At 47.2% G+C, this 13,333-nt stretch overlaps 1 protein-coding gene across 1 annotated transcript; it reads right to left on the bottom strand.

The window, feature by feature from the left end:
• Window positions 1-602: 602 nt before the first annotated feature.
• On the bottom strand, window positions 603-937 carry EI90DRAFT_3075168 (uncharacterized protein). Its single transcript, XM_039061553.1, has one exon. The coding sequence runs from the start codon at window positions 774-776 to the stop codon at window positions 621-623; it is 156 nt and encodes a 51-aa protein (XP_038911672.1). The 5' UTR covers window positions 777-937; the 3' UTR covers window positions 603-620.
• Window positions 938-13,333: the final 12,396 nt, after the last annotated feature.

Here is a 13,333-nt window from a genome sequence, read left to right as displayed (position 1 = left end):
CCCGCGCACTGGCGCCCATCATCATCATCACGCAAATAAAGCAACATTATACCCATTCTGAATGTATCGAGTAGGTCATGTGTTGGGAAAAATTGCTCAGCAAACGTGGCTCAGTTGGGATGGAGACTCTTTATAGTAAAAAGCTACCCGTCCTGCAAATGCGAACTTAGACCTCAATTCCCAAAAACATGTCGTACAGCTCTCAGGCCATCCCCCTGTTCGTTCGAACCCAGGCTCAAGCTGTTGTTGATCATGCGGGTACATCACATGTGCTCCAATAGATTATACTAGGACATGCAAAAACACAACAAGGCCATAATTCGCGTGTACGTGTACCCCGCGTCGAATCGCTGCATATGATATGCGAAGGCAATAAGGTACTGCGCGCGCTCGTTTTAATATCTGCAAGATCCGAACCGTGCATGTAACCCGACGGTATAATATTGTCATGCAAATTGACGCTCGATGAGCGTGTGAAGTCATACATCGATTTGTTGTATTTTGTTTGAGACTGTGTCGCATGTCAACTCATGAGCCTCGTCGCGTTATTCACTGTGTTTAGCGTGACATTCAGAAGGGTTGATTTCTACAGTCTGCACGACAGAATGGGAAGCTAGGTACTACACAGCACGCGTGACAGAGCCCAAAAAGAGGTCCCAGAATGCATGAATTGCAACTCGATCATTAGCCGGCGCTTGCAGACCCGTGGTGTACGTAATATAGAACGTCAATGTGCCACATAGGCATAAGCGGTGTCGGTTCGACACTCGAGGCATATAACCGCCCAGGGCCGCGCCACTTCTCCGATCGGCCAACACACCATTGGACACAATTCAAGAGTACCTTCCCCGGTAGCCAAAAATACTAGGATCTATGAATGTGGGGAAAACACCCGAATAGATGAACCACGTTTTACGTCCATCACTGTACGTGCCTGGATCTGGATCCCAGTACATATTGATAGAACTAGCCTGTAGGGAGGGGACAATCAGCCAGTTATCAGGAAGAGTAACGGAGTTGATCTGTAGCCATGATACGTGCAAATTAGCCTGTGGCTGGCCACCCCCTGGCCCTTGAGTTACAACACGCCGCAATGGGTGGATCATGACTGACCATGCATAGTGCGAGGGTACTTATTGTATACACTACTCTGATCATCCAGAAAGTCAGCATCATTTTGCTTAGGGCAGGCCTAAGCAGAATGACTACGTAATATTCCAGGTTGACTCCACGGGGCATGTCCGTAATACTAATAGCGCCGATAGTATACTAGTATCGACAAGGAAACTCCACGAGTTTAGAGGACCTCATCAGAAACGCCGCACGTGCTGACACTGGGTATGTTCTGTGAACAACTATACCAAGTGAGGAAATTAAAAAGCCAGAAAATTGAGTTGGCCTGCCGTAAAATATCTTTCCTGTCCTGTCCGATCCAGATCTGATAAGCGCAAGCTATGCATTCATGATAGATATGGCATGATGTGTTATAAAGCTGCCGGCTGTCTTCATTAAACGAGTACCGAGCAAACCAGCGATAATAAAATTTTAATTACAATATGATTTGCACTATGTGTATGTGACCGAATTTTTTACCGCATTACTCTTAGCAATATTCTTCTTGTATGAGGCCTTGTATTTCTTATACACAATTGCACAACTAACAGCCTAAGCACACAGCCAGTGAATATGCCGATCGGGAATCCATAATCGGACGGAGATCATTCGAATTAAATTATATACATTATATATATACACGTCGTTTGAGGCACAGCTGGGGGGACCGCATTTGGAAGTGAGGGAATAAAAGTGTGGCTGTTGCAAAGGAACGGCAATGGAGGCGGAATTCCGACGTAAAGTGCGGTTGCACTGCAACACAATATCATGGATGAAGGGGGGGGGGGGACCGGTGTCAAGATGGTTCCCCATTTGGGGTTTGGCGATGGGTCTCTTTTATGTATCAGTGATTTGACAATCCAACGTAGGCGCGCACGGTTAGGGCCGAGGGTCAGGAAGCAGTATCCTGGGACTTAAGGGTGCCGCGGCACATGTCCAACAGGATAACACGAAGAGGTCTAAGCCCCTTTTTCCGACGGGTCATGACCTTTCCATCTGTGCCTCCGTGCGGACGTCAGGGGTTGCGACCGAATGATCACGCCGATCTTTTGTGTCTGATTGCGGGGTTGGATTTGGGGGGGCACGAGATGGTGACAGGACCCCATTCCGAGGAGTTGAACTTGGGGTGTGTCATTGCGTTCGAGTTCTGACAAATTATGTGAATGGGGCTGATCATCGTGCGTGTTCATCAGTTTCGTTGGGGAAGATCGGGTCCGTTGCGACAAAAAAACGTTGTACATAAGATTGCGTCAACAATCAACGTCCTGCTTTCTAGCTATCGTGGAACGCTACGCGCGATAGGCGATGATGATAAGGATAAGGATGGCGAAATCGGTGCCGATCCAATGTGATTGGCCCCCTTCCATCCATAACAGTCAGACTACATCAGACATACACGAGGCAACATTACGTGACTAACTCCCAGTTTTTTTAGCTCGCCCGCGCGGGTCAGGGTTAGGGACCTAGAGTAGGGCGCGTAGTTAGGGTCGTTGAACGGTTGCTCGAGAGCCCTCTTTCGGCTTTGGGCTTCCCCACAGGGACGCTGACGTTACCCGAGAACCACGTAGAATTAAAGCTCAGCTCCAACGTTGGATTGGAGAGGAGGGGGCTGCCCCCCCTGCGCGGAGATAGCCACAGACTGATTGGAGAGAGGGCTGAACAAGGAAAGGAAGACCCCATTGCCTTAAGCTTCGTGCAGCGGTTCGAATTCGTCCGCATTCTTGCTTCGCTCACTAGCATTTTTATCAATGGTCGACTAAATGGTCTAGACTTTGCTGTTCTGTGGCGTCTTTCTTTGTCTGTTTGCCCTACCGCACGGGTGTGAGGAGAAAAAAGCCCCTAACTGTTGAAGAACAAGTCCAAAGCACAAGCTTGCATCTTGAGGTCATGGCTCAACCGTGCGTGTCAACCTTTGCCAATTTTGTGCAAGCCCTCAAATGAAATCAGCTACATACATACATTAGTTTCAAATTCATGCCAAATCTCCTCACGGTCATTTCCGCAATACAATCAATGCACCAGTCCCGTGACGAGTCCCAAGTTGACAATATTTACGGCTCGCTACTTTCTTGAGAACTTGCGATTGTGATCGACTAGAGCAATAATAGGATGTGGTTGAAATGAGTGATTCTCCTCGTCGCGTGACGTGTCCAGATCCGCGCTCCTTTTGCTATATGTGTGCGTGCGTCCTCTTGTGCTCTCCATGATCCTTTTCCAGTTATTCGTGCTTTCTTTCTCTCTTCGAATTCCATTTCTCACCTCGTTTGAACTCCATGTTACTCTCCTTCTTCCGCTCTCGCGTTTCATTTCGTTTTAATTTCAGCCATCGTTTTGGATTCACTCAACGGGAAGCGAGTGCCAGGCACATGTTGGGCACTAGTCTTCACGTTACCCCCTCTAACTCGCTTGCAGGCAAAGTTGCTTGCGCATCAAAATGCAATGCGGCACCACCTATATTTGTCTATCCTTGCGAAAGCCGTAAGGAGAAAAAGAGGCCGATATGAATATCTACCTCTTTTTGGAGTTTAGCCGTGCAATGTGATTGCCTTTTATTGTACTACCGGCAACGTTGGAACTCGTTTAACCGCCTCGGCTCCAACGGATTGTGGAGTGACATTTTTGGATAGAGGCAATTGCAGGTGGATATAAGCCATCTCCGATGAGCTATTTTTCTTGAGCTGCAGAGGGGCAGCCATAGATATTGACGCATGACTTGAACGGGTTAGGGTGCTTGTACCCTGCTGCTGGATCTAGGATTCTGATCTGGTTGGACTTGGCGGCATCACCTTGTTCTCGTCTCGCTTGGGAAGGTGATCGACCACTTCCAGGAATGCATTGATCATGTTACAGTGGTCATACGCCATCTATTGTTTCCACTGTAGTTGAGCCGTATCGCTAGCCTCCGACGGCTATGGCGCCATACATACAACTCTAGCGATTCACATTTACAATCGGAGGGCTGCGGTGGGGGCCCGGACGGCTTGTTGCGGGAAAAGGACTTTTGATCTGACGAGCGCTCGAGGAATTCACATGTCCTGTGATCCCGTGGATTCACCATATCTATCTTCATCTCCAGCTCCAGACGGAGATTGCCTGGTTTGTGGTTCTTGATCTGGCAATGTTCATCTGTATCTCCGTATGTGTGGACGTCCGTCGAGCTAGCGACGCGCCAGGTAATACAACTTTTCTGCATTTGCAACTCGGACCAACTGCACGGACTCTATTCGCGTTCATACGTAACCGTCCTTGCACTTCCCACACTAGTGCAACAATACAGTGGTTCCACCATCAGCCCATCAGCCGCCTGCGAGACGAGGCGAATATTAGCACTCTTGGTACAGCGGAAAGCTGAAAATCAGTGCCAGTTTCCACACCTCCCTTTTGCTTTCTTTCCTCTCCCGACGAAAAGCAAAAAAAAAAAAAACCAACTACGTTATCGTTTTCATTTCCCATGGGCTGAAACCGGTCACACGCGCCGTGGTAGTAGTAGTACGCAAAGAAGCGAACGCTTGCGTCGTGTATGTCCCTACTATGACTTCATCGATAACATCGAAGAAGTTGGGGTTCAAAGTAAGGGTTCTTGTGCAATCCCGCCCCTGGTTCTACAACCTCCGATACGTGATCGGCTGTGCTGTGCTTCGCCAAGTGACTGACTGACCGACTGACCGACCGACCGACTGACCGACCCCGCCCGAGACCTATCCAATCTGACCACGAGGACGCGTCACACACAACCATCGCACCCTAGCTTATCGGTTATCTTTCTATCAGTACTGGGTTTTTTTTTTTTGGCTACAATACACGTGCAGATCGGCTGACATTATGACACTAGTGGTTAAGCTCTGTGAACCGGGTATATCCGAGTTGTCTCTGATTATACGACTCATGCTCATGGAATGCCATTGCATTGCATCGATGGCATCACGCTCGAACTTGATCGTTGATCGTTATCATACTACATGTCGTGCATTTGCTCTTTGGACCTATACTACGTACCGCAACAAGTACTAGTAGTGCTACATCCATCACACAACATACGGTATACTCTGGTATTGCTTCTAACAATTTATCTTGACCTTCCCCCCGCGTCCAGGGGCCCCAACCTGGCCTCATTGGCAAGTTCTTGTCAAATGCTAGAAGCTTCATACTTCTGGTTCTCGATTTGGATAGCCTCCTGGTCAGACTAGTGCCTAGAAGGGGGGGGGGGGGAAACGAACGCGACGTTTCTCCGTTGATTGCGTGCCTTTTTCGCTCCCCGGTACACGCGCACACACGCACTCACACATAACCCCTTATGCAGGCACGCGCAGGACTTCTAACTTGCGAGGAAGGTAGAGGGGCAGCAGGCTTCGGCCGAATACTGACCACCCCCTCTCTTGTACAAAAGTTTCACCCTTTTATGAAAGTATCAATGGCGATGTCATATGGCTATGTGGTTCATGTCGGTTCCGTCTAGCCATGGGCAGGTGCAATGGAGCCAATCCCCCTCGAAGAAAAGTGCAGGGTTTCGGAGAATGCATTCCTTTGGCTTTGACACGTCAACTCCGACACCCCCTCCTCCCGCTTACACTTTGCCGAGGATGAAACTTGATATTCGTATCCAAGGAGAGGGGGGCACTAAGAGATGTCAATTGTATTCAAGAGCCAGATACAGAGATAGAATGAGAGTTGGAGGGGGAGGGGAAAGTATTTGGCTTCTTGTGGGAGCTTTTTTGGAGTTGCTTCTGGAATCACGGATCTACCTGGTAGCTACCAGATGCAAGCTGCCACAGCCTGTTCTATAGTATCATACAACGGGAAAAACCGCAAGATGGTTTTCAAACGTTGCATGCATTCTTATGAAGTCAATAACTCTGTGCTTGGACTTCCTGTTCGGGGTATAACCGAACTTGGATGATCGACTGGATTCTGGGACCTCGATTTAGGGGTGGGGTGGGGGAAGGTATATAGAGTGAAGGGAGGATGCCGCGTGAATTAGTCGTCTGGCAAGCACCGCGCGTTGATCAGAACCGCACGGTATGGGTGTTGCTCGATCGATATGTATGGAGTGGGACCGAGTATGGCAGCGGGTTCACTTCTGATGTAGAATCCGCACGTCACGCCCTATCTTTCTTATGGTACCACATTCAGACTTGTCTGTTCCAGGTGCCCTATGTACTGATACAGCACAAGGGGGGGGGACAGAGTGATCAGCTCAGGGGATCGAGTCGTACTACTAGTACTCGTGCCCTCGTCCACGTGTCTCATAGTTACATAAGTGCTCGCACTTCCTCCGTCGATCCACGCAACGCCAAGAAAGTTGTCATCACGTCAGGGAATCGGCTGTCTGGCGGTGCCAAGTCTACTGGGCTTCTTGTTCAACCTCAGTACTGTCGGGCGTCGCCGCATCAGTAGTATTCGCGTGTTGCTAACACCATTTCCATGCCAAGGTCTTCCTTCGGTTTTTCGGACAGTCGCAGTTCGAACGACGATTTGGTTGGTCCACGCGCGATCAACCAATCCATGTCTTCTGTCTGGATTTCAGGTGCATGTGTTTTTTTTTGGGGGAGGACCTGTTTCAAGTATCAGTTTGGGTGGTATCATCACGTTAGCTTGACAAGGCGTGGTATACGCCGCGGAGATGATGAGGGGGATGATGTGTTTCCCGAAAAGGGAATGGGAATTGGGTTGGTTCTACTTAAAGGGTATGTTTGTACAATAGGGAAAGTGAATGGGGAAGGGATAGATACGTTGCTCCGGGTTTCCCTCCCACTTCCGCCGCTCGTGGCGTCTAATTCCGTTGTTAAATACACTTTTGAATGATGAATTGTACCGGTCTTCAATACTATTGTGGATTCAAATATGTATGTATGTGGGTTAGAATATTATGTACAAACATTCCCGGGTTAGCCCAGAGGTAGGGGTCTACTTTGCTTTTTTTTTGCCTCTCTTCTCTTCTCATTCGTCGATTGCATGACTCTTGTCTTTGGATGGACGCTGAATTCAGGGTTTTTTTCATGAGAGGTACCATTTGGAATTCTCCGAGTTCGCGATCCTTGCTCTTTTTTGTTTTGTTTTGATCCGTATCATACGATGTCTGATGTACTGGGCCATCCATGCATGCGACGTGTGCGTTGCGCGTTGCGACCGTAGGTACAGATGTTCAGGGAAGGTTCTAGCTGCGAAGGGTGGGTAATCCAATTAATCTCCAAGTTGAGAAACAGATGTGAGTAGCCCTAGCAGCCTCGCGCGCTCGCGCTGCCATTGACATGATGTGCAAGTGCCAAGTTGCATTGTAACTTATCATCTTGCATGCATGGTGGACTTTGGGATCCGAGTGCTTTTTTTACCAACTGAAGGCTGGCACTGGTATTGGGATTGTGCAATCCTCGCTGTCGGTTTCTTTGGGGGACGAGGACTGGATTCCTAAATCATCATCATCCTTCTAGGTCATGGCCAGCTAGTCGAAACAGGGTGTTCTCCAATCGTACGAAAGAAATTAAATCTATGAATGAAACAATGAACGTGTTGTCAGCTATGCATGACTGGCGAGTAGCAGGGGGGGTACGTATCAACGGTTGTTGTTGTTGATTCTATTAATTTTAATTTTATTTCTTGAACAGTAAGGTCATCATCTTCAGCTTTCCAGCTGTTTTCTTTTTTCTTCTTCTTCTTCTTCTTCTCTCTATATGAGCAAATTAATTCGGCGCAGCGCCATCGCATGTCGGATACGCGAGTAAACGGGATAGCCAGGCCGACAAATTTACAAGTGTTGAATTTCTTTATCAGGTACGTATCGGTATCGGCAGCTTTTTTCTTTTCTTCTTTTCATTTTTCCCTGGTCTTCGAGGAGGGGGGGGGGGAGGATAGTTGAATTCGGCATCGCTTCGCTCATAGGCGCGATGCCATTGCTATGAATGGTTTGGTTGAACTGCTGGGAGGAAAACTATAACTTTAGGCAGGCGAAATTACTTACTAGTACTAGTTTGCTTCTCTTTGCATACGGGCGTATCAAAGCCTCGACGTCCAAGTGACACGCCTATAGCGGGGCAGACCAGTGAAACGCCGCGCAACTTCTTTGCAATGCATGCTTTAGTAGCAGGGATTCTACTATTTCGCCTCCGAATCTGTCGCTAGGCTCGTCATATGAGTATCACTGGGAGGGAGTGTTAACTTGGTGTTTCCTTACGCGCTGTTCCATGCTATATAGCTGCTTCGCCACAATGACACGTCGTGCGCACTTGTGCCTCTGGGTACCCAGTTTGGGACAAGCTAGCGCGTAGTACTACATCGGTGCATACTAGCTTCGATGTCATACTCGGCCCTACCCCACGTCTAGTATAATCCTATAGGTATTGATTCGCTTCCTTTGATCTCCTCGGACGTCCTCGTTTTCCTCCATCATGCAAATGATCCCTTGCATAACAACTTCCCATCAACTAGAGATCGAATGCATGCATTCGCATTGCCCCCCCCCCCTTCCCCAAGTATTAAAAGCCTCAACTGCAATGCAATGCTAATTCTGACTTGGGGTAGTGTTGTAGTACCCTATATATATATATGAGCATTCTAACGTATCCAATCCGACCCTTACTGTACACCCTTCTCCCCCCGTTTGTGGAGATGTCCGATTTCATCTCGGCATTTAGCATCTATGGGTTGAGCGTTTCCCTTCCCAAAGTCAATATATATTGCTCCCGTTCCCTTCCGTTGTTTCTAGGTAGGTGGTACTTGGCATCCGACTAAGGTACGACGACTTGGATCAACTTCCCCTGCCGTAACTTTCTGAAACGAAAAAAAAAAAACCACCACATACTATAACAAGGAGGACTGATTTCTTTCGTCGTGGTCGCCATCCGGTCTCAACTGGCATTACGATTAATTGTGTTGAACGAAACCCTACACAACTCACATCCGTATATAGATGTTCTATGTGATCAACCGTTGGGGGGGGGGGTTAATTCGTATCATCGACTTGAAAGAGAGAGAGAGAGAGAGAGAGAAAGAAAAAGGAAAATCTTGAGAGGAATTTGAACATACATATGTGTGTATGATTGGCCTTGGAAGATGATTCACCACGCATCATGATATGCCAGGACCGACCCACGCCACTGGCACTGATCATGTCATGAATGATGTGGGGAGGTCCTCCCCCCCCCCCTTCTTTTTTTTTTGTTCTACTTCTCTCGAGCTCTTCCACGCCTTCTTCTTCTCTTTTTAATCTTTAAACAACTCTGTACTTATACTGTACTGTTTTTTTCATCACATCACGTCTCTTGCTCTGTTATAGCAATAGAAATTAGGTTCCGGTCCTAGCTAGCTAGCTTCGATGATGCTTTTTTTTATGTGTGTGTGTGTGTGATTGACCTGATTTCATCTGATTCGCTTGCACGCACTGTAGCTAGCTAGCAAAGGTTGACAGCCTGGTGACGGGTATATATAGTAGATATAGTATATTATGATGGTTCGTGTACCTTTTTCGAATGGATGGCAATTGTACGTACCCCCAAGTGAAAAAAGGGAACGAATAGCGAAAGAGCTAAGATGAAGTAGCTAGCTTAGGTAGCTAACCATCGACGCTTATCAAAAGCTCCAGAAATTTCGTTGTGTACATCATAGATACATTGCACGAACGTCGTTGCAGTGCAATTATTCTTTTCGGACGAACTACTGAAATTTAGGTCCTTGAATAGATTTGTTCTAGTAGTAGTAGTAATAGTAACAGTAGCTGCTATGTCCGCGCTAATGAGTGGTAGTACGGGGGTACTATACTAGTAGTAGTAGCTCCACGGAACTGTCATGAGAACGGATAAAGTAACCAAAGAGCGCTCCAGGCCAATTACTGGTTTCCGATGACACATACCTAACCTATTTGTTATACAAATGAGAACCATTACCATTTTCACAGCAACGCGCGTGAATGTCCCGATTTTATGCGGGTGCGCCAAGCTAGGCCTGAGTGAGTGAATATATATCGGACTTCCAGGTTAGAGGTAGGTAGAGCTTTCCCCCCATAAACTCCGCGGAGGCCGCGAGGGGGATCGATGAGATTGATGGATACCATTTTCATCCTTGGAATTGAGGGACAGGGTGTGGCGTCAGTAAAAACTGTCATGGCTGGAAGAAAGGTATTAACCCTTTGTGTTCATGTGTTTCCTTTTTCTTTCATGATGGCTGTCCCCACGGTTGTTTGTGCCAGGGCGCCGCGGGGGGTGTGCACGGACCCCACCTACTAGATCGATTGCGGCTTTGGGATATTACATAGTAATCAATTGCTGATGAATATATTATATATGGAGGAGATCAAATGGGGTGCTCGGGAGATCGTCCATGGTTCAAGCGCTTGCATTACATATGAATTCCGGAATATGCATGTATGAAACTCGGATCGTGGTTGATGGTGGTGGGTTGGGTTTTTGTGTATAATTCTATATATGGTATAAGTTTCCGGCGCGGCCGCGGGTTCGGTATAAACACTTTATACTTTACGCTTTGTGTTGCAAGTTGCCAATGGATATGCTACTATACACTGTTTGCTTGCCACCATGACAGTGCTGTATTAGGGCCACATTGGGTATAGTAGATGTATGACATACTACTACATGAAGGAGAGGACAAAAAAGCACGCGGACGGCGTGGCTCGCAGCCGCCACCAACGTCAGGCCACATGCCACCTCACAATCGTTGAGGGATTATATTCGGGTATGCTCAATATAGGAACTATGCTATCACACTCCCGATCCTAGCCGATGAGGGGTTGGGGCCTGAACAGGTTACACCAGAGCTAGTAATAGCAGTCAAATGCGGTTTATCGTGTATATCGACAATTTTAGTGCATAAACGGCTATATACGTCCGTCCGAATAGCCAATAGTATGTCCACTTGTTAACCCATTGGGGATGCTTGGCAGGAACGAAGCATCATTTATTTACTCCTTTGCAATCTTTTTACTCCTTCTTCCGCGATGAACGGACACATGAGCATGAGTGAGTAGTGCCATAATGTGGAGGCAAACTATGACTATGCTTCCGATTCCCGCGCCGTTTTGGTTTTACTTTGGTCCTTTACAACTTAATCAGCGTCGTCTCGATAATGGCAGGTCAGTGGAGAAAGTGATTTCTTAATTAAAAGGAGCGTCCGAGATTCTTCTTCCGGAAATCCTTTATGGGAAAGGGAAAGGGAAATGGACCGTCTTTTTTTACCTCCGGCTCGTTTCCCCAACTAATTCATGTGGCGATAAAGGCACGAGTGAACGCTAGGTACGATGCAGGTGCTAAGAACATCCCTGTTGTGTGACGTGCCAGTGGCCATTCGAACGCGGAGGTCATGCCAATCGTGTACAAGTAAACAAAAAAAAAATCGACGGCTTGATACAACATCCTGGCTGGGGGTCCTACTAAACGAATATTAATATACGAGGATGCTTTGAAAATCCTCTTTTCTTCTCGAACCGGGATCTATATGTTTTTTTTGTGTTTTTGTGTTTGGTCGACGCCACTCGATTTTTCCTAATCGGGTTGGTTCGCGAAGTTTCATTTTACATACGCATGGACCGAGCCCCTTTACACCTAAGCCGCCCTACCTCACAAAAGTTTCATTCCTAACACTGCTTTTTGCTTGCTGATTGGCAACATCATCATATTACGTCATAATACCGGTAAGAAAAAAAATCTCTTGTCCCTCCCCCAACCCACCCCACTTTATGCTTGTGAGAGTATACTATACTAGGTTGATCCCGGGGAAAAAAAAAAAATTCTAAAGTTCTTATTCGGGCGAGCTTTAGGCTTTTTGGCATGTGAACTTCCGGTGACTTATTGTTGCTTGTAAGGAGAGTTGGAATATGGGTTAGAATCATGAATCATGATCACCAACGCGCCCAGTGTAAACCACATGATGATGAAAAAAATTGCATCATAGAGTACTGTTGTTGTTGTTGTCTTAGATAAGGTATCTTGGCCGCGGCCGCGATGCCAGCCTTAATCACCTCGATCGATCGACCTGGCGTAGCCATGCATGATCGATGCTGCTGTGGACCCGGGCCTGAGGACTTCGCGCGCGCGCGCGGACTTGACGTGTTTGATCGGTTCGTAACCCCCAGCCGATATCATGTCCGTGGCGAATCTGAATCATTAATGCAGTGACTTGGCTTGGAAAAGCTAGCTAGCTATAGTAGCGTGGGTGTGTATCAGTTCATCAAGGGCCGTGCTGCCGACACACACCTGGTCTAGCTGGAAAACCGGTCCGGCTGGTCCTTCCCTTCCCCTTCCCCCTCCTCGCCATGGAATCCTGGTCCGGCAAACCGACTTGGCACTCATGCAAAAATTATTCCCATGGAGAATCGGAACCCCCAGGTTTCTCGATCCGTGATTTCATGACATGTGGGACAATCTTTTTCTCTTTTTTTTTTCTTTCTGCCAATATGAGCGTGGCGTCGCACTCAAGGCTATTGCTCATGATCAGCAAATAATGATTGGTTTCTGATTTTTGATTTTGATTTCGATATTTTTTTCCACGACGTTAGGCTACCTCCGCCACAATCAAAGTTAGCGTGATGTTCTGTAAGAGTTCTTGATATGCTGCTGCGCAAATTAAACAAAAAAGAAGAAGAAGAAGAAAAGGGTTGGGGGGGGGGGGGGAGAGTTGGAATTTCCTTTACACGCCTTGGCATCTCTTCATTTCATAGAGAAGCGCCCACTTTCACTTTCATTTCGCATCAACGATACATACTATATGTATACTCGCGCTTAATGCAAAAGGACTATATAGTCTTGATAAATTAATACCCAGTACATTTTTTTTACAAGTAATGTCCGGAGGGCCCTACGGTTCCTCTCTCTCTCTCATTCCTTGATATTTTGGACGCTTTGTATATAATGTGGGAGAACGTTCGAATCGTACTACTATACGGAACTCACCGAATAGTGATCATAAAGAAGTTGATTTTCCTTTGACTTTCTCCCTACCACGCAATTCACATTCACACTATCGACATGTGCTTAGACATTATTTTCTTCGCTGATCTAGGAGCCCGAGTCTTGAGTTCTCTTCTTTATGATTGTCATTAGGGGAGGGGGGACCCAGCCACCTGTCGATCAGAGATTGGGCCCTTGACATCATTGATTGACGATTAGCTTGAGCTGCGGATGATTAATTTATACGCCTTATTCCCAATGTCAGTACTAGCTTGAAGCTCAGCTAGCTAGCTATATAATGGCACTTGCCGCCGATCCCCAGATCAGAT

This window comes from Cantharellus anzutake, assembly GCF_015039405.1.
Source record: "Cantharellus anzutake strain C23 chromosome Unknown EI90scaffold_60, whole genome shotgun sequence".
NCBI lineage: Eukaryota > Fungi > Basidiomycota > Agaricomycetes > Cantharellales > Hydnaceae > Cantharellus > Cantharellus anzutake.
Note: the sequence above shows the minus strand (reverse complement) of the source record. Positions and strands in the feature narration are given on the sequence as shown.